Source organism: Hyperolius riggenbachi, chromosome 11 (assembly GCF_040937935.1).
Source record: "Hyperolius riggenbachi isolate aHypRig1 chromosome 11, aHypRig1.pri, whole genome shotgun sequence".
Taxonomy (NCBI): Eukaryota; Metazoa; Chordata; class Amphibia; order Anura; family Hyperoliidae; genus Hyperolius; species Hyperolius riggenbachi.
In genome coordinates, this window is record NC_090656.1 from 74,366,065 (window position 1) to 74,386,816 (window position 20,752).

General features: G+C 44.3%; 1 protein-coding gene across 1 annotated transcript; it reads right to left on the reverse strand.

Moving 5' to 3' along the window:
• Positions 1 to 945: 945 nt before the first annotated feature.
• LOC137537819 (uncharacterized) lies at positions 946 to 4,150 on the reverse strand. The gene is made up of 3 exons (XM_068259776.1): positions 3,967 to 4,150; positions 2,157 to 2,319; positions 946 to 1,657 (listed from the first exon to the last, which is right to left on the reverse strand). Exons 1-3 carry the CDS (start codon positions 4,148 to 4,150, stop codon positions 946 to 948), a joined length of 1,059 nt encoding a protein of 352 aa, XP_068115877.1.
• Between the last annotated feature and the right edge of the window lie 16,602 nt (positions 4,151 to 20,752).

A 20,752-nucleotide genomic window follows, 5' to 3' on the forward strand; every position in this document is an offset into this window, starting at 1 on the left:
GTATTGTACAAACTGGAAATGGCAAGGGACATGACATTTGAGACAATAAGCTACAATACAAGTAATTAACATAACTTTTTATTTTATTTTTCTTTGCAAAATAACACCTTTGTTATTGGTAATTTCCATGACCAACAAAATCAAAGCAGACTTGAACGCACAAACATCAGATCGCTCAAATGTTGTAGTAAACTTTATATTAACCAATAGTCAACAATAATTAAAAAGAACAGGTGTCAATTGTTTTTCCACATTTAAACATAGAAAAATGTAGAGAACGCCATAGGTCATGTCAATGTGTGACAGTGTACTACATGGAATGTAGCACAGTGGACCTAAAGAAGTGTAGTCGAGTAAACAATAGTTTTTTTGCTATAATATGAACAACACAACAGGTAACAAATCACGTTATAAATGTAAACGTATATTTGTTACCTTTTGTGTGGTTCATTTTATGCGTAGCCAAATTGCACTGTACTCCCAAAAAAACCTCTCTAGCTCATATTCACCGGCGAATTGTAAGGTTCTTGAAACCGAAGTTGGCTTCCTTTGAACTAGTCCATTCCACAATACTTTTGGTGATGCACATGGAAGACATACGTCTGATTTTCCGATTCCTACAGTGAGTCCATTGTGGCATGGAGTAGGACAAGAGAAGATGCTTTTCTCTCCAGAAGTGAGTACCCTCCAGGGACGTTGTTTACCATGCACTGTCTGCACCTTTAAATTTACATGAACGTACTATGTTTTTTTTGTAAAAGCAAAAAAAAAACATTTGCAGTAGAAGGTGGAAAAACCTTCTGTATCCTAACGATCCTCTATGTTCCCTCTGTATAAAAAAAGTAACATTCAAAAATATTTTATTACTAAATACTAAAACCAAACTAAAACATTTGGCGATCCGCAACAATGTTACATGTGAATTTTTTTTTAGTACAGAACATCTCACTCATCCTTGTCATCCAAGCTAAATAAAGACTGTGTGAAGGAAGGTTCAGATTGCATGTAATCGGAACGTTGAGCAGGTTGCAAAGTATGATATGTTGGGTTCGGTAGGGTGTTGGCACCCATACTGTTTACAGATTGGGTTTGTGGGTTGGTGTTTGATTGGTTTGTACGATAAGGTTGTGCAGGTGGTCTGTACAACTTTTGCTGCATTTGACCATACCTATTCCCATCGTTACCTAGTGCCCGTTGTTGCTTGGTCTGAGTTTTAGTGACATATTTTCTACACAGATTAATCAGATCGGCATGAAATTCTGGGAAAAATTCGGAATCAATTTTTTTAAGATGTGGAATAGCTGACTTAACTATGACATATGAATCACTTTCTTCCCTCTCTATGTATTGCATCTGCTTGTCTTTGTTGTCTTTCAAGTATTCCAGTAGTCCTTGGAATGGAGCATTGTCCCCAACATCTTTCTCAGCTTGGACTACTTTTCTTGAGCTTGTCACTTTAGTTTTCTTAGCTGCTGTCACACTCTCACTACTACTGGTCGATTTCAGAGACCTACGAGTGTTTGCCGCTTGTTCATCAGAATTTGTCATGATGTTCAGGTCACTTGCATCTCCGGATGAATTTATGCTCATTTGAGTATCATCAACATCATCATCCACATTAATAGTTTGTGGAGTTAGCGGCAAGCTATCCTCTGTGCTAGAATTAAAAAAAAAAAAAAAAAATAAATGACTATACAGATATACACTACAGACCCAAGGTTTGGACACACCTTCTCATTCAAAGAATTTTCTGCATTTTCATGACTATGAACATTGATGGACCGCAGAGTGAACTCAAAAGGGCCAACTAGAGCAAAGTATCCCTGGGAACTCGTTACAATGTTGGAAGACCATTTTTGGTGACTACCTCTTGAATCTCATCAAGAGAATGCCAAGAGTGTGCAAAGCAGTAATCAAAGCAAAAGGTGGCTACTTTGAAGAACCTATAATATAACATATTTTTACTTGTTGCACAATTTTTGATTATGTACTATACTTCAACATGTATTATTAATAGTACAGTTACCTTTTAGTGTGAATCAACAATGTTCATAGTCATGAAAATGAAGAAAACTCTCTGAATGAGAAGTTGTGTCCAAACTTTTGGTCTGTACTGTACATACACAAGATTAGTATATGGATGCATTGTAACTTACCTTCTAGCCTCGAAGCATGGAATAAGAAAGGTGAGCAAGTCATAATGGCGGTATTTGGGCTTGAAATGTGCACCAGCTCCACTACGTTCCATTTTTTTTTGTTTTTCAAGTTCCTTTTTGAATGTGTCCTTGAGGGATCTCCACTTCATTTTCACTTCCTCTACTGTTGAAAAAGCACAAAAGAAATTTTTGTTTATTAAATGCCATGTGAAAACATACAAGAAATATGATCTTTGTATAACATCAACTATATTTCATATTCATTATTTTTTTTACAGATTTCTGGCTACAGGAAATTCTTATGCATCTTTGCATTTCGCCTTTCGCTTAGGCAAAGCCACCATATCCAACATAGTTAAGAACACTTGCAAAGTTTTGTGGAGCAGACTCCATGCCACCTACATGCCTGTTCCAGACACGTCAATGTGGGAGGACGTTGCACAAAAATTCTGGAAAAACTGTAGTTTTCCAAATTGTGTAGGTGCCATTGACGGTAAACATATTAGGCTTGTGATGCCTCCAGCAAGTGGTACTAAGTTCTTTAATTATAAAAAATATTTTTCTATTGTTTTAATGGCTGTCGCAGATTCTGAGTACCGCTTCATCTATATCGACGTAGGTGCATATGGTAGTTCCAGTGATTCTTTTGTGTTTAGACATACAAATTTCCATTACGCTCTGGAGGATGGATCACTGAACTTACCAACTCCTACACCCTTACCTCGCACCACTTCACCTCCATGCCCATACGTATTTGTGGCTGATGAGGCCTTCGCCCTCTCTACTCATGTCATGAGGCCATACGGATGCAGAGGCTTAACCGATGTGAAAAGAAATTACAACACTCGCCTAACGTACGCAAGAAGGATGGTAGAATGTGCTTTCGGCATCTTAAGTAACAAATGGCGAGTGCTCCACACTGCTATCAATTTAAAGACCGATACTGCTGTAGCAGTGGTGAAGGCAGCATGTATCTTACACAACTATCTGAGGTACCATGAACCGTGTACCATGGATGATGTTGATACAAGGCCCCTCCAGGATGTGACAACTGTTGATAATGGTAGGTCTGCAAATCAGGCCCTATTTTATCGTGATCACCTAGCCAATTATTTTAATTCTCCTGAAGGTGTGATGTCCTATGAGGAAAATACCATGTAAAATGTTATAAATGTGTGTGCAATAGACACTGTGTTCAACTTTGTTTCTACTTTTTCCCATGGCAATTAAAAAAATAAATTTGCCTTGTCTGCAAAGTATTGCATTGCTTTTAATTTTTAATTTAACCACTGAGATTGTATACAACATTGTACACAAAAGTGGAGTGTATAACTGGGGCCATACTAAACATACTACTACTGCTGCAACACTACTAGTGGCGAATGTACACATAATAGGCCCTATAGGGCCCTCTGCTGCACCTGGGGCCCGGGTGTGGTCACTACATAAAAATACTACTACTGCTGCAACACTACTAGTGGCGAATGTACACAAAATAGGCCCTATAGGGCCCTCTGCTGCACCTGGGGCCCGGGTGTGGTCACTACATAAAAATACTACTACTGCTGCAACACTACTAGTGGCGAATGTACACATAATAGGCCCTATAGGGCCCTCTGCTGCACCTGGGGCCCGGGTGTGGTCACTACATAAAAATACTACTACTGCTGCAACACTACTAGTGGCGAATGTACACAAAATAGGCCCTATAGGGCCCTCTGTTGCACCTGGGGCCCGGGTGTGGTCACTACATAAACATACTACTACTGCTGCAACACTACTACTCATAATAAACAGCCATTTCACTTACTTTTGAGATTTTGCTGTTTTGGTGTCATTTCGTTCCAATTGCTGAAAAAAGATGACGCAATCTCTTCCCAAAGTCTTCTGGCCATATGAATGTCTTTGTAATCTTTGTGTCCCTTGTCATACAAGCAGGGGTGCGCCTGTATCTGAGCTACCAGCTCCTCTATATCATAAACACTCCTTTGCATGTTGACAGCTTGCTTTCTCTATCTCTCTGTCGATCGGAGGAAACAGGAAGAGGAAATACATCATCATCAGCATGCTGGGTACAACGGTCCGAATCGCTTAAACTATGCGAAATATCGCGTTCGTATGCGATGCCATTGAAATATATTACAGGCGATTCGTGGACGAATCGCGCACGACGGGCGAAAATCTGATGCAGGGTCTCAGATTTTTTTACGCATGCCGACGCGCCAGAAAATTCGCATAGAGTGGAAACAGGTCCATTCACTACTATTGGTTTTAAAATGTATGCGAATTTTCTGAGCAGAAAAACTGAGAGCAAACGCACAAGTGGAAACCTAGCCTTATGATTCTCTGTTTGCTATAATTCTTATTTTAGATGTCTTGTCTGCCTGCCTGGTTTAGATTACATCTCTTTTCACTGTGGTTGTGGGCTGGGAGGTGGAGTTATGACATCAATCCCCCAGCGTCCTTTGCACTTATCGTTAGGAACAGAAAAACATTTTCCCGGGCCTGATTTCAGACAGGGGGTGGGGACAGCTGTGCCCCTGATGAGTCACGAGGGAGTGACGAAATCGATCGGGCGGGAGGTTGGACATACCAGGAAGTGAACGGCCGGTGGAGGCGGTGGTGTCTGCAAGCTGAGTGGAGGGGGAGCTGGAGGACCCAACACAAGCTGTGCCCTGCCAGGCAACGGGGGAGAGCCCGTAATACTCTATATGTGCAATACCTTTTAGAGCATGTGAGTGCAATTTTATAATTAAAGTTTTAAGTTTTATACAGTTACGCTATGCAGGCTATTTCTTTGAGGTACTTTGCATGGATAATGTGGAAAAGGATGGTGGTCTAAAAGGACAGCATCACAGCGGTACCAGGATCCTGAAGTACTGAGGCTCCTGGATTTGTGCATGGTTGGCCAGTCTAGCAGTGGCCAATACATCTGGTGAGTCTGTTTACTGTTGGGTGTCCATGGTGATGGTGGCACAAGAGATCAAGAAACAGCATATAAGAACGGCATATAAGAACTCTTCATTGATGTTTATATGGACTTTTATGTGAACTAGGATGTGCGCTTAAGCGTTTGTGTACAAGTTTTTAGGTCTTGCCGGACCTTGTGGTAGTGCACTCCGTTGGGACGTTTTAATCTTGCATCAGCTATAGCGCTTTGATATTAACCTCCCTGGCGTTCAATTTCCCCAGGATTTCTGTGCAAAAAGTGATAAAATACATTTTTAAAACTTTTTTTTTCCTGTAACTTGCCAAAATGTGTCCAGCAAGGGTCTAGTATACAGTGCAGGAGAGTATTGATGTGTATGCACTTTTATACTGTTCACAGCATGTTTTGTTTGGACGGAGAATCTGTCCATACCGCTAGGGAGGTTAATTTACAAAGTGTTGTTGTTCCCACGTCGGTTATCATTGGGGTTCATGATGACCACACGTGTTATACAAACTCCTGGCAGATAGATTCCCGGGTTGTAGGAGTAAACGGGGAGGAGGAGGGGGGGGGGAGAAGAAGTGTAAATGTTTAGGGAGCCCAGAAATTTTTTTCTAGGGACCCCATTTTTTGTACTTGCATCACAGGTCACGATTATGAGTTCTTGTACATTATCTACCGTACTTCCTCTGCTCACCCTTTATTTTATGTGGTATATATTTAACTGAAATTAAGGATACCTAAATTGATATGGGACATGATGAGTTAAACGTGTATGTAGAGAGCAACCCCTGCATAGAACTAGGCTGCATTATTTTTTTATTTCAATCTTTTTTGTAAGGGTTAAGAATTCTAATATGCAAATGGCAGCTTCTCGCTAGTAGAACTGATAACTAATTACACACCATAAAACTCTTACTCTTCTGAGTGTGTGGTATACATAAAAAAGGTAAATAAATCATAAACTGTAACTCTATGAAATACTACAAGATAGTGTCATTCATCTGAAACAATACATTTTTTTTTTTTTTTTTTTTTTTTTTTTTTTTTTTTTTTTTAGCTTTTAAATGCAAAATAAAACTGATTCTGTGATTTAAAAAAAAAAATGTAAACTTACTTTGAAAACTAGCAGTACATACTGTATATCAGTGTCAACTATAACTAGAAATAAGCCCGCCCATTTAAAAATGGATGCTAGGCAGTGATCTCCCCAGAATGTTTTTCCAGCCGGGTGGCATGAAAAAGTAGCCGGGTGGGGCGAGATGAAAATGCAGGGCAACTCTGCTTACAGCATAGGAGGTCAGGAGGTGAGTTGATGACAGCCGGGTGGTCACCAAATCTAGCTGGGTGGAGCACCCGGCTAAAAGAGCCTGGGGAGAACACTGCTAGGGCTAGGTCGCGATCCCCCTCACCCCCTTTTCCTACCTTACCCATGCCCCAACCGCCATGCTCCTGCACGCGCGCATGGCCGTGATCCCTGACACGTACGCACCGCCGCACCCCTCGACGCGTGCGCACAGCTACCCTCCCCCTGCACCCATCTTCCTGCTGTCCTAAGTTCGCCCACGTGCCGCACATGCGCAATGGTTTAAACGCACGGACACAGGAGGACACAGGGATACGGGGGTTTTATTATATAGGATGTTATTAAAATGATCGTTACGTTTCAGTTTACAGCCAGCTATGTTTTTCCAGATGGGACTTATGATGTAATTAATTGCAGCTATAAGGGGCCTTTTATACTGATTTTGGGCCAACTTTTGGATCACATACATTTTGCCAATCGCAAGGACACTGGCGAGCTGACATTGTGGTGCCCCTTTACCACAGGTGCATTTAGATTCTATGTGTTCAGAAAAAAAAGCGTTGCTTGCTGCAATTTAGTATGTTTGTCTTTGCATTTCTATCCAATGTAATGTAATAATATCAGCAAGCACACTATAAAAATGCAGGGATTGTACAGCTAAAACATGCATGTGTTTGCATTTTGTAGTAGAAAAGGGCCTGAATAGTGTGTATCCAGACCAGGGATGGCGAACTCCAGTCCTCAAGAGCTGAGGGCCTCACACATTTTTGGCACAGCTCAAATTAATTAATGAGATCAGGGCCAGATTTGGTTTTACCGCCCAAGGCCCACTGTCACCAATCCAGTCTTCCTAACACCTCAGCCACCCCGTCCTATGCCCCACCCATCCTGTTTGCTCCCCCAGTCCTGTTTGTTCACCTGGTCCTGTGCTCTCATCTTGTACACCACCCATCCTGTGTACTTCCCTGGTCATGTACTTCCCCCATTCTGTGCTGTGCTTGGGAGGTGCTTCACTGCTTGCCCCTGTGGAAGCAGGGCGGCCAAGGACCGGGTTTGTGACTCCTGCGTTTTACATATTTGGCAGTTTAAATGCCTTAGTGTGCCAGCCCCCTGCCCATCCCTTGTTTTCTGGTGCCGTAGGCCATGGCCTTTGTGGCCTTGACTCAAATCCAGCACTGAATGAGATTGAATTAGTGTGGTTCATCAGGTAGAAAAATTACTTCATTTCTCAGTCCATCCTAAACACTGGCATGGATATGGCCCTCGAGGAATGGAGTTCAAAACCTCTGGTGCATACTGTTTGGTAATCATTACTTCCAAATGCCCCTTCGCAGAGTCTATGCAGTTCATCTACAGACACAATCAGTTGGCACTTTCTGATGAGGTTATCAAATGCTACAGAGGGATTTTTTCCTAAAAAGATAAAATTAGTTTTAAACTGTTCTAACACAGTCTTACAGTTTACTAATGCAATTTTCAGCATTTATGATATTATTTCTTAGCCTTACAAAATGACCTCTAGCAGGTACTGGTGTGACAATTAAAAACACACGATTGGTTCATACGATGGCCAGGGGCTGGTGTGACAATGTCTGAGCAAACAATCAGAGCAGACGTCTGGAGGGTCTGAGGTCCTCTAATGGCCCATGTGCTCACTGCCAGGCTACATGGAGCTCAATTGGCATTTGCCATAGAATATCAGAATTGCCAGGTCTGCTATTCTGTTTCTCAACATGTTATAGGTATGTACCCCTTTTAAAACCCTGTACTCACCAATTATCCCCTTGCATAGTAAACATTATCACAAGTACCCCTTGACAAATACATATTTAATAGTAGTACATGATAATTGGTTAAACAATTTCCAAGCATTTACTATTGCTTTTAATTAGCTACATCACTAATTTGGTGTTGTTTAAATAAGATTAATAATTTTCTAAAACTCCAAATTTGTTATTTTTGGTTAAGTATATCATCAAGCCCAAGTACCCCCTGGAACCATCAGAAGTACCCCCAGGGGTACGCATACCATAGGTGCTTGTCACAGGTACAAGTTCACCGTAAGCACATGTGACAAAGGGTCTGGGGAACGCGTACGTTAAAAAGGGGCGATGGGAAAAAAGGGCGCCGGGTTTTTAACGATAAACATGGATTACGTTTAAAAATGTATTTCGTTTAAAAGTAATGGTTTTAAACGTTATAAATCATTAAATAATGTGTATTAAATCGGCAATTGTAAAAACGTTAATCTTTCGTTTAAATAATGAAACGCATAATAACGTTTAAAAAAAAAATTACTAAGTAACCCTCCCTGTACCTACCCCTAACCCCTAGACCCCCCTGTTGATGCCTAAACCTAAGACCCCCCCTGTTGGTGCCTAAGTAACCCTCCCTGTACCTACCCCTAACCCCTAGACCCCCCTGTTAGTGCCTAAACCTAAGACCCCCCTGTTGGTGCCTAAACCTAAGACCCCCCTGTTAGTGCCTAAACCTAAGACCCCCCTGTTGGTGCCTAAACCTAAGACCCCCCTGTTGGTGCCTAAAACTAAGACCCCCCTGTTGGTGCCTAAACCTAAGACCCCCCTGTTAGTGCCTAAACCTAAGACCCCCCTGTTAGTGCCTAAACCTAAGACCCCCCTGTTAGTGCCTAAACCTAAGACCCCCCTGTTAGTGCCTAAACCTAAGACCCCCCTGTTGGTGCCTAAACCTAAGACCCCCTGTTGGTGCCTAAACCTAAGACCCCCCTGTTGGTGCCTAAACCTAAGACCCCCCTGTTGGTGCCTAAACCTAAGACCCCCCTGTTGGTGCCTAAACCTAAGACCCCCCTGTTGGTGCCTAAACCTAAGACCCCCCTGTAATTGTTTTCGTTTAAAAATAATGTATAAAAAAAAAAAAAAAGTAATGTTTTTCGTTTAAAAATAATGTTTGGGAAAAATATTGTACTGGTTTTCGTTTAAAAATAATATTTAAACATGTATAAATCATTAAATAATGTGTAATCATGAGAAACAGTAATAAAACATTAAGTCTCCGGGCGCCGCTTTTAAAACGTTAGTTTTCTCCGGCGCCCTTTTTTCCTACCGGGCGCCCATTAAACGATATTTATTATAGAAGTGAATGGCGGCGCCCGATTTGTCCACTAGCCTCAGGCGCCCGAATTTAGAATGTTATGTTGCCTGTGACATCATTCAGTATGAACATTTGTTGGTGGGTCAGTGATGGTCTGGGAAGGCATATCCATGGAGAGACTCACAGTCCTCTACTGTCTAGACAACAGTACCTTGACTGTCATCAGGTATCATTATGAAATCCTTGGATCTACTGTCAGATCCTACACTAATGCACTGTGTCCTTGGTTCCTTCTAGTGCAGGCCAATGCCTAGCCTCATGTGTTAACAGCATGCAGGCAGTTCCAGGCGGATGAAGGTACTGACACCCAGAGCCGGGACAAGATCCTCTAGCACCCAAGGCTGAGTAACCAAAGTGCGCCCCTCCATCCCTCCCACCCCAGCCGCACACACTTATGCTATTATACTAAGATGCACCCCAGGGCCCCCAACATATTAATGTCTAGTTATATGGCTTGTCACTGGCGTGTATGCCCTTTTTTTATTTCTCTCTGCTTCAAACACAATAGGGGAATGATAGCTGAGTGAGTTGTGCGCCCCCTCCTACACTGCGCCCTGAGGCTGGAGCCTCTCTTGCCTCTGCCCGGCCCTGCTGACACCACTTGCTGGCTCCCGCACTCGCCGAATCTAAATCCAATAGAATGCCTCTGGAACATTATTATCTCAGTCAATCCGACACCACCAGGTTGCACCTAAAAAAGACTGATGCCCAGATGCACTGGTCCAGATCTTGGAGGAGATTGCCCAGGATGCCATCTGTTGTCTCATTAGGGGCATGCCACAATGTGACAGACATGCATACAAGCAGGCCATACAAACTGCTGTTCCAGTGGCGTAGCTAAGGAGCTGTGGGCCCCGATGCAAGTTTTACATAGGGCCCCCCCAAACACTCTATACATAACAATTGATATGGCGCATCAAGACCTGCTAAGGACAACCACAGTGTCAGAGGTGCAAGAAGGGGATGGGGAACAGTTTGTTAATGATTACTACTATTCAAAGCATCTGTAGAAGTGATTATTATGAGTACAGGACCAATAGAACGCTAATACTGTGGTTGAGGGAGGGCCCTTTGGGGCCCCTCTAGCCCAAGGGCCCCGATGCGGTCGCAACCTCTGCAACCCCTATTGCTACGCCCCTGTGCTGTTCACAATTTTAATTTGCTGCAATAAAATTTAGTCAAAAGAAAGTTTCCTGCTGCATCATTTTTCACTTAGATTTTTGGGGTCTCTTTGAATTTAGCGCTCTGTGGGTTGATAATTTTCATTCCCATCAAACTATGTGGCATCCTTTTGCTTCTGACACATTACCCACTACAATCTGTACAGACATCCAGACCAGCATTTTTTTTTCCTATTGATATCTAAGGTGTTCCTTCGAAAATATTCCTTTTATTCATGTTGAGCAGTGTATTTAGGTACATCACTTAGGTGTCATAAGTGACAAAGCCATTGCTTAATCAATAGTGATATGACTAAAAATGTCAAATCTGCTCTCATCCATAAGTTAAAAACAACTTCTAAAGTGGTTGAAAAGGGCAATTTGAAGAATAATGTATATATTCTATTTCAAAGGATTCCCTCCATGGACCAATAAGCTATCCGCACAACCTAGAATATGATAGAGGAGACTTCACCGATGCTTGAAGTGCCTGGGAGCCAAGCAGCCAGAAGTTTTATGGACAGTGAGTTAGAAACACAGGGTGATTAAAGTTTTTAATAAAACCTATGATTTCATGTCCATTACATGCACTGCTTTTTCCCTCTCTTGCATTTCAATACAAGCCAACTACAGTGTCTTTATCTCTTGCTAACTCGCTGCCAGTTAGTATCCTTACATGTTACCTCCTAAAGAGGTGGTTGGTTCATCACATGAAAACCTGGCTGAGCACTGGTCGACTCACATCATGATTGGGAATACATAGTAGCACGTATAAAGGCTTACTAATAGTATTTTTGGAAAAAAAAAGCATGCAAGGAAATTTGGGCATCCGATTTCAGCTAGGTTTTTAGTGTAAATTACTGTTGTAAAATATCAGTAAACCATACTAATATTTTAAGACACCCTAACCTTAACTTAAAGAGGATCTGTAACATCAAAAGATCCCCTGGGGGGTACTCACCTCGGGTGGGGGAAGCCTCCGGATCCTAATTAGGCTTCCCACGCCGTCCTCTGTCCCACGGGGGTCTCGCTGCAGCCCTCCGTACAAGATGTCATTATTTACCTTTCCGACTCCTGCGCAGGCGCTCTGACGGCTGTCGGCTCTGAACTACACGGAAATACTCGATCGCCGTCGGGTCTGCTCTACTGCGCAGGCGCAAGTTTCCAGCGCCTGCGCAGTAGAGCGGACCCGACTGAGATCGGGTATTTCCGTGTAGTTCGGAGCGGAAAGCAGCCACAGCGCCCCCGCTGGAGCCAGCAAAGGTAAATATTGATTTTACAGTCGGGTCTGTCGCCGGCTGTTCGGAGGGCTGCAGTGAGACCCCCGTGGGACAGAGAACGGCGTGGGAAGCCTCATTAGGATCCGGAGGCTTCCCCCACCCGAGGTGAGTACCCCCCAGGGGATGTTTTTGAGGTTACAGAGTCTCTTTAATGTAACACTAATCTGACACAGAACCCTTCCTTTACCAATGCCTAATTTAACTGTCCCGCCCATGCTGAACTCTCAAAAACACCCCCAAGCTTAACCTTAATTGTCCCCCCCCACACACATACACACCTAACCTGCACCCCTGCTGCCAATCCACTGCAATTACAGTAATGTTACGGCACTGCATCCAAGTTTCCACCAATAGCGGGTGCCTAAATTTCCCGTTCCGCACTAATAGGCTATCACTTTAGTTAGACGATATAATCCACACATTCAGTCTAATGCTGTGTTGAACTAGTGATGCAAAATGGACAGGGTGAGCGCATCTGCTAAGCGGAACGCTTCTGTTTCAGCACCCTCTTTAACCTCCCTGGCGTTTTGATTAATTGCAGCGCGCGTCCGCGGGAGGGTTTTTTTCAGCAATTTTTTTTTAACATGTAGCTAGCCTAGCGCTAGCTACATGCTTCCCCCCTCCCTTCGCTATCCCACCCACCCCTCAGATCCCCGCCAGCGATCATACCCAACAGGAAATCCCATTCTGAATGGGATTTCCTGTATGGGCTTCGCCCGTCGCCATGGCGACGATCGGAATGACATCATCGACGTCATGACGTCAGGTCTAGTCCCGATCCACCCCTTAGTGCAGCTGTGCAAGGGGTCTGTGGGGGGGCCTTTTTCGCGGCGGGTAGCGGCGAATCGGCGGCGATCGCAAACAAACACGCAGCTAGCAAAGTGCTAGCTGTGTGTTTGAAAAAAAAAATTATGCAAATCGCCCACAAGGGCCTGAGCAATGCACTGTGGCGTTACTGGACGAGCTGAGCCCATCTGTATCGCCCAGGAGGTTAACTGGACACAGCCTGTGGATTACAGTGGGGGGATGAGCGGGTTTCTTTACATTCACACCTACATGCTTTGCATTGTTGTTACCTGCCTCACTTTTGTTATGTTATATATTGTTTGCAGGGCCGGGCCGAGGCATAGGCTGGAGAGGCTCCAGCCTCAGGGCGCAGTGTAGGAGGGGGCGCACAATTCATTCAGCTGTCATTCCTAATTGTGTTTGAAGCAGAAAAAAAATAAGAAAAGGGGATACATAGCAGTGACTGCAAGCCAGATAACTAGATATTAAGGTGTTGAGGAGGTTGTGGACCCTGTGGCGCCTCTTAGTCTAATAGCAATCAGTGTGTGACGGCTGGGGTGGGAGGGATGGAGGGGCGCACTTTGGTGTCTCAGCCTTGGGAGCTGGAGGACCTTGTCCCGCCTCTGATTGTTTGTATTACAAATAAAATCACTAACCTGGCCAATACCATTATTTCAAAGTCATGTAAAATGAGAGACTGCATGTATCTGGTTTTCATCTTCACTTTAAAGAGACTCCGTAACAAAAATTGCATCCTGTTTTTTATCATCCTACAAGTTCAAAAAGCTATTCTAATGTGTTCTGGCTTACTGCAGCACTTTATACTATCACTGTCTCTGTAATAAATCAATGTATCTTTCCCCTGTCAGACTTGTCAGCCTGTGTCTGGAAGGCTGCCAAGTTCTTCAGTGTTGTGGTTCTGCTATGAACTCCCCCTTCCAGGCCCCTCTATGCACACTGCCTGTGTGTTATTTAGGATTAGAGCAGCTTCTCTCTTATCTTTTACAAGCTGGATAAATCGTCCTCTGAGCTGGCTGGGCTTTCACATACTGAAGAATTACAGACAAGGGCAAAGCTGTTTGCAGGAAGAAACAAGCAGCCTGAAACTTCAGTGCATGAGAACAGGGGGAAAGAAACACACAAATGATCTCTTGAGATTCAAAAGGAAGGCTGTATACAGCCTGCTTGTGTATGGATGTATTTTCTATGTGTGGACATACTGTACATCAACCTACTTCCTGTTTTGGTGGCCATTTTGTTTGTTTATAAACAAACTTTTTAAAACTGTTTTTAACCACTTTTAATGCGGCGAGGAGCGGCGAAATTGTGTCAGAGGGTAATAGGAGATGTCCCCTAACGCACTGGTATGTTTACTTTTGTGCGATTTTAACAATACAGATTCTCTTTAAGGCCTCTTGCACACTGCAAGCAATTCAGATTCAGATTCCGCTTTTTAATCAGTTTTTACCTCCGATTCAGATTCAGATTTGCAGTGTGCAAGGAGCAAACTGCAAATCTGAATCTGAATCGGAAGTAAAAACAGATCAAAAAGCGGAATCTGAATCTGAATTGCTTGCAGTGTGCAAGAAGCCAACAAAGAGAATCTGTACTGTCCGATTTGTACAGTAAACAAAAAAAAAAAACAAAAAAAAAAAAAACATACCAATCGAGTCACTGTGATCTCCTGGATCTCTCTTTGCCATTTCCGCTGCTCCCCGCCGCGATCCTGGCTTTTAACCACTTTCGGATTTCCCAGACGCTTAACTACGCCCCTATTGACTTAATTAGCGGATCAGGGGCGTTTATAAACGCCCCTGCCGCTATTGTGCTGTGCGGGCGCGATCGCGCGCGTGCACGCGCGCGCTCCCGCGCGCCCCCGCTCCCGCGCGCTCCCGCGCTCCCGCCCGCGGGTGCGCGCCCCCGTGCGTGCACGTGCACGTGCACCAGCTTCATTTATTTCTGGGTGGGATTGATGAATGGGAGTAATTACTCCCATCACCAATCAGATGCCTGTAACCATGAATGAGCACTGCTATAAGCCAATAGCAGTGCTCATTCATTTGTGAGGTTTACAAACAATGTTGCCAGCACTTAAGAAGATACAGTTACCTTGTAATCACTCCTGAGAGGATTACAAGGTAACTGGATCTTCTTTACTTGTATTCTGACTGCCACCTAGTGGATTTTATAAATATACCAGGACTTATAAATAAATATACCAGGACTATATACCCCTGATCAACCCTGATTAACCCTGATCAACCCTGATCTAATCCTAGCCTCCCTTGCTTTTTTTTTATGGTTGGAAATATAGAAATAGTGTATCTTTTCATTTTTTTCTCTTTTTTCTTTTTAAAATGCATAGAGAATAACATTATTACTAAAATAAAATATCACCCTTGAAAAGCCTAATTTGTGGCGAAAAAAACAACCTATAGATCATTCACATGTGATGAGTAGCAATAAAGTTATCAGTGAATGAATGGGAGGAGCGCTGAAATGTAAAAGTTGTTTTGGTTTTAAGGGAAGAAAACCTGTGATCCTGAAGTGGTTAATCGCCAGTTTTAGGCAGTGTTTACAAACAAAAAACATGGCCGCTAACCAGGAAGTGATAGATAGATAGATTAGTTAAATATTGTTTGTATTATCTATCTATCTATCTATCGATAAAATAGTTAAATATTGTTTGTCATGTCAAATGCAGTTTCTCATTTTACATGACTTTGAAATAATGGTATTGGCCAGGTTAGTGATTTTTATTTTTGCATTATGGCCGACATTAACCTCAGAACTTTGCTTGCAAATGATATTAGGAAAAACAGGGATAACATCAGACGAACATCTTTCCTGACTAAATGACACTTTACTGGTGACTGTGAATTCAGAACATTCAAAAGCCGCTGCAGATAAGTTTTCACACTGGACTTCAATTAGACCCGTATTTTGGTTGCGCCCACTGTTGTCAGAAGGGAAAGGGGTAATTTGTGGAAATCTTTGTTCCTGACTGTCTGATGCTACCTCTCTATCAGAACAACCTTCCACAGCAGTTACAGGGATATCAGTGGGAACACATGATTCCTGACAGACAACAGTGGAACGGTTCACACTAGTACAGAATTCCCTCAGATTTTCAGCAATTACACTTTCCCTATCATGTTGGTGCATTGCTTCTCTGAGACCTGAATCAGAAATATAATTTCCAGGTGACACCAAGTCAGAGCACTCTCTAGCATTAGACAGCACCTCTATACCTGTGGTTACACTGTCTACCACCAGGGGGCTTTCCCTACACACAGCAGACAAATTAAATCGATTTAGAAATTTCCCAACTTCTGTCATGTCAGTTTTCCAACCATTTTTGTTTCCTGCAATGTTGCAGCAGTGTTACCCAGAATATTTTGCACACCTAGCACTGAGTTTAACCCTTCACAAACTGGCGACTTTAGCCACTCTGGTTCAAACTCAGCGCTAGGAATCTTCACATTCTCATCAATACCATATATGAAATTATCAATATTCACAGGCTCTGATTTTAAGTTTCCCTCCACATGCTGGTTGTACCACAAATCCCAGAATAATGCAGTCAGATCCCAGTAAGACATCAAATTCAGCATTATCACATTTCACCAGTTTCTGAGTTACTTCTCCCAACTTGGTTTGCACTATAACAGTGGCAGTGCGCACATTTTCACTGATGGGACATATCAAGGGGAGCAACGCACTATTTACTGCAGAGACTTTGCAAGAAGGATCACACCAACCTCTGCAACCCATCTGACCAGCAATGACAGTTATATCCAAGACTGGGCCATTCTTACCACTAATGACAGTGCGACCCCTTCCAGGCACTGGTGGTCCCGCAGAACCAGCCACACTACTGAGGATACCAGTGACAGTCACAGACAGTACATCACTTTTCACAACTCCAGCACGCACATTACATGGAACAGTCTTACCAGCTCCAGTCGCAGTTCCTCTTGGCGACAGCGGGCAGTTCAGGTGCGAGGAGAATAAGCCCTCCTTACCAGGCTTTGCTTTTCCCACAACTTGACGGCAACTTGACTGAGCAAGCATCAAACATTTTGGGGTTCCCGGACCCCACTGAAAACACACACCCTGCTGCTCCGGCTTTTGATGATCCAGCCTTCATTGGTGACCTTTGGAAACAACACTCTGTATCCGCTGCTTTGGCTTTTCCAGACTTTTGGACATCACCCTGTTATCCGATGCAGGCTGGTTACCCTTGGCAACGACACTCACCATCCGCTGCTTTGGCACTTCCAAGCGCTTGGACATCACACTCTCATCCAGTGCAGGTTGGTTACCCTTGGTAACAACACTTCCAATCGACAACTTTGGTGCTCCCTGTCTTGTGGAGCCCACAATTTTCCCAGGTTGGTTACCCTTGGTAACAACATCCATCCAATCTCTGACAAACATTGGACCCCAGCGATCCTCTTCATCCAACACAGGTGCATTACTCTGAACCGGCTGCAGAAATACATTCCTCTGCTGCTGCTTCCATGCTGGCTCAGCTTCCACAGAGCAATTTGAAAACACATGGACCTGCTTTGCAATGACCTCCAGTTCTGACACACCTGTGTGCACTTGCTGCAAGCTTCTCCTCACAGAAACTTTTTCTTGTGCTTTTAGCCGATTCTCATAATCTTGCATGAGAATATGCTCAAACCATTCATAGCTGTCTGCGAACCATCTCTCTTGGACAGCAGTTGGACACTTTTTCTTGCGACCCATCTCTGTATTATGAAGTTAATCCACTCGCAAAAAACGTCATAAAAAGTGCAGCAAGGGGAAAAAAATGTCCTTTACTCTTGCAGACTGACATTTAACCCTCTCACTGCTGGTGTGAACTCCTTTGCTCTGCCCGCATCCGAGCACCAATTGTGATATTCTGGGGGTTTTAACTCATTGGTAGATTAGGTCAGCAGCATCAAATGGTCACAACACACCAGCCAATGAGTCTTTAGGGTAAAAATAAAACAATCCAGCTTTATTGTCAGTCAAACAATGTCCAGAAACAGTAACAAAAATACACAGCCTTCTGCAGCCACACTGGCTTTTCAGTGACAGCCTGCCACGGGCCTAATGACAGTCCTGGTGTCACTCACCTTTTCCCAGGCTTCTCCTGGTTTACCAGTACTGGAGTCCAACTCCCCTCCTGCACTCACGCATCAGCAGCTTCCCTCTTCCCTGCTGCTACAGGCCTGGCAGCCCTCTCGGCATGCCCGTTTTTAGGGCTGTGCGGCCCGTGCCGCCGCCCTGGGCGCTGTTGGGAGGGGGGCGCTATAATGGAGGGGGGAGCCGGAGCTGCGGGGAGGGCAGCCCGACCTCTCCCTCCCTCTCGCCGGACCGCCCTGCGTGCTTCCCCCTCAGATCAAATGCAGAGTAATTAATTAGCGCAGCAGGAAGCGTACATAACTACTCACCTCCCTGCGTTCCAATCGCCGGTCACTCGCCGCTGATCTCCTCTCGGCATAGACGCTGATACACACGCTGCTTCCTGTTTAGCCGGAAGCAGCGTGTGTATCAGCGTCTATGCCAAGAGGGGAAGATCAGCGGCTAGTGAGCGGCCAGTGGAACGCAGGGAGGTGAGTAGTTATGTACGCTTACTGCTGCGCTAATTAATTACTCTGCATCTGATCTGAGGGGGGAGCACGGAGAGCGGCCCGGGGAGAGGGAGGGAGAGGTCGGGCTGCCCTCCCCGCGGCTCCGGCTCCCTCCTCCATTATGGGGGGAAGCTGCCTATTTAACCTATATTGGGGGACACCTACCTAATCTCACCTATACTTGGGGGCAGCTACCTATCTCACCTATACTGGGGGCAGCTACCTATCTAACCTATACTGGGGGGCAGCTACCTAATCTAACCTATATTGTGGGACACCTACCTAATCTAACCTATACTGAGGGGCAGCTACCTATCTCACCTATACTGGGGGGCAGCTACCTATCTCACCTATACTGGGGGCAGCTACCTATCTAACCTATACTGGGGGGCAGCTACCTAATCTAACCTATATTGGGGGACACCTACCTAATCTAACCTATACTGAGGGGCAGCTACCTATCTCACCTATACTGGGGGGCAGCTACCTATCTCACCTATACTGGGGGGCAGCTATCTATCTAACCTATACTGGGGGGCAGCTACCTATCTAACCTATACTGGTGGGCAACTACGTAATCTAACCAATACTGGGGGGGGGGGCACCTACCTAATCTAACCTATATTGGGGGACACCTACCTACTCTAACCTATACTGGGGGGCAACTACCGATCTCACCTATACTGGGGGGCAGCTACTTAATCTAACCTATACTGGGGGGCAGCTACCTATCTCACCTATACTGGGGGGCAGCTACCTAATCTAACCTATACTGGGGGGCACCTACCTAATGTAACCTAAACTGGGGGGAACCTAACTAATCTAACCGTTACTCGGGGGCACCTACCTAATCTAGCCTATACTGGGGGCACCCACCTATCTAACCTATACTGGGGTGCACCTACCTATCTAACCTATTCTGGGGGGGCACCTACCTACCTAGCCTATACTGGGGGCACCTACCTACCTAGCCTATACTGGGGGCACTTACTTATCTAACCTGTATTGGGGGCACTTACTTAGCTAACCTGTATTGGGGGCACTTACTTATCTAACCTTTATTGGGGGCACCTACCTACCTAGCTAGCCTATACAGGTGGCAACTATACTGGTTACCTATATTGCAGGCACCTACCTATCTAACCTATACTGGGGGCACCTACCTATCAAACCTATACTGAGGGCACTTACTTATCTAACCTGTATTGGGGGCACTTATTTATCTAACCTGTATTGGGGGGCACCTACCTACCTAGCTAGCCTATACAGGTGGCAACTATACTGGTTACCTATATTGCAGGCACCTACCTAACTAACCTATACTGGGGCACCTACCTATCTAACCTATGCTGGGGACAACTATTCTGGCTACCTATATTAGAGGCACCCACCTGGCTAACCTGTACTGGGGCACCTACCTATCTAACTTATATGCTGGGGGCAACTATACTGGCTACCTATACTGGAGGCGCCTACCTGGCTAACCTATACCGGGGGCAACTATACTGGCTCACCTATGCCTAGCTACCTATACTGGGGGACCTGGGGGGGGGGTGCATTTTAGCCTAGAAACTGCACTGCCTCTCGGCTACACAGCCTTTCTGGAGCCTGCTTGCTCCACATACAGCCCACTGCATCCTGACTGATGCAGGTACTTATCCATAGTCACACAGGTGAATCCATTAACATCCTCTCTGCCAAACTCAGGCCTGGACTTGGAGGAGTGGCGTGTAAGGCCCACCCTTCTCCCAATACACGCCAGCCCCCAAACTAATCTACCAGATAATGTTGTTGCTAAATTGCAACAACAGTCATTATCCAGGACCTTTTCCTTCACATCCAGGCCACAACCAAGCAGACATCTGCTCTGATCATCACAATATTTATATACATACAGGTCCTTCTCAAAAAATTAGCATATTGTGATAAAGTTCATTATTTTCTGTAATGTACTGATAAACATTAGACTTTCATATATTTTAGATTCTTTATACACAACGGAAGTAGTTCAAACCTTTTATTGTTTTAATATTGATGATTTTGGCATACAGCTCATGAAAACCCAAAATTTCTATCTCAAAAAATTAGCATATTTCTTCCGACCAATAAAAGAAAAGTGTTTTTCAAACAAAAAAAGTCAACCTTCAAATAATTATGTTCAGTTATGCACTCAATACTTGGTCGGGAATCCTTTTGCAGAAATGACTGCTTCAATGCGGTGTGGCATGGAGGCAATCAGCCTGTGGCACTGCTCAGGTGTTATGGAGGCCCAGGATGCTTCGATAGCGGCCTTAAGCTCATCCAGAGTGTTGGGTCTTACGTCTCTCAACTTTCTCTTCACAATATCCCACAGATTCTCTATGATGTTCAGGTCAGGAG

What these genes read in the sequence shown, in the direction of transcription:
- LOC137537819 (XM_068259776.1), bottom strand. Translation starts at nt 4,150, where the DNA reads ATGCAAAGGAGTGTTTATGATATAGAGGAGCTGGTAGCTCAGATACAG. An exon ending in AAAACAGCAAAATCTCAAAA is followed by an intron (nt 2,320 to 3,966) that starts GTAAGTGAAATG and finishes CTTTTTCAACAG; the next exon opens with TAGAGGAAGTGAAAATGAAG. An exon ending in CCATGCTTCGAGGCTAGAAG is followed by an intron (nt 1,658 to 2,156) that starts GTAAGTTACAAT and finishes TTTTAATTCTAG; the next exon opens with CACAGAGGATAGCTTGCCGC.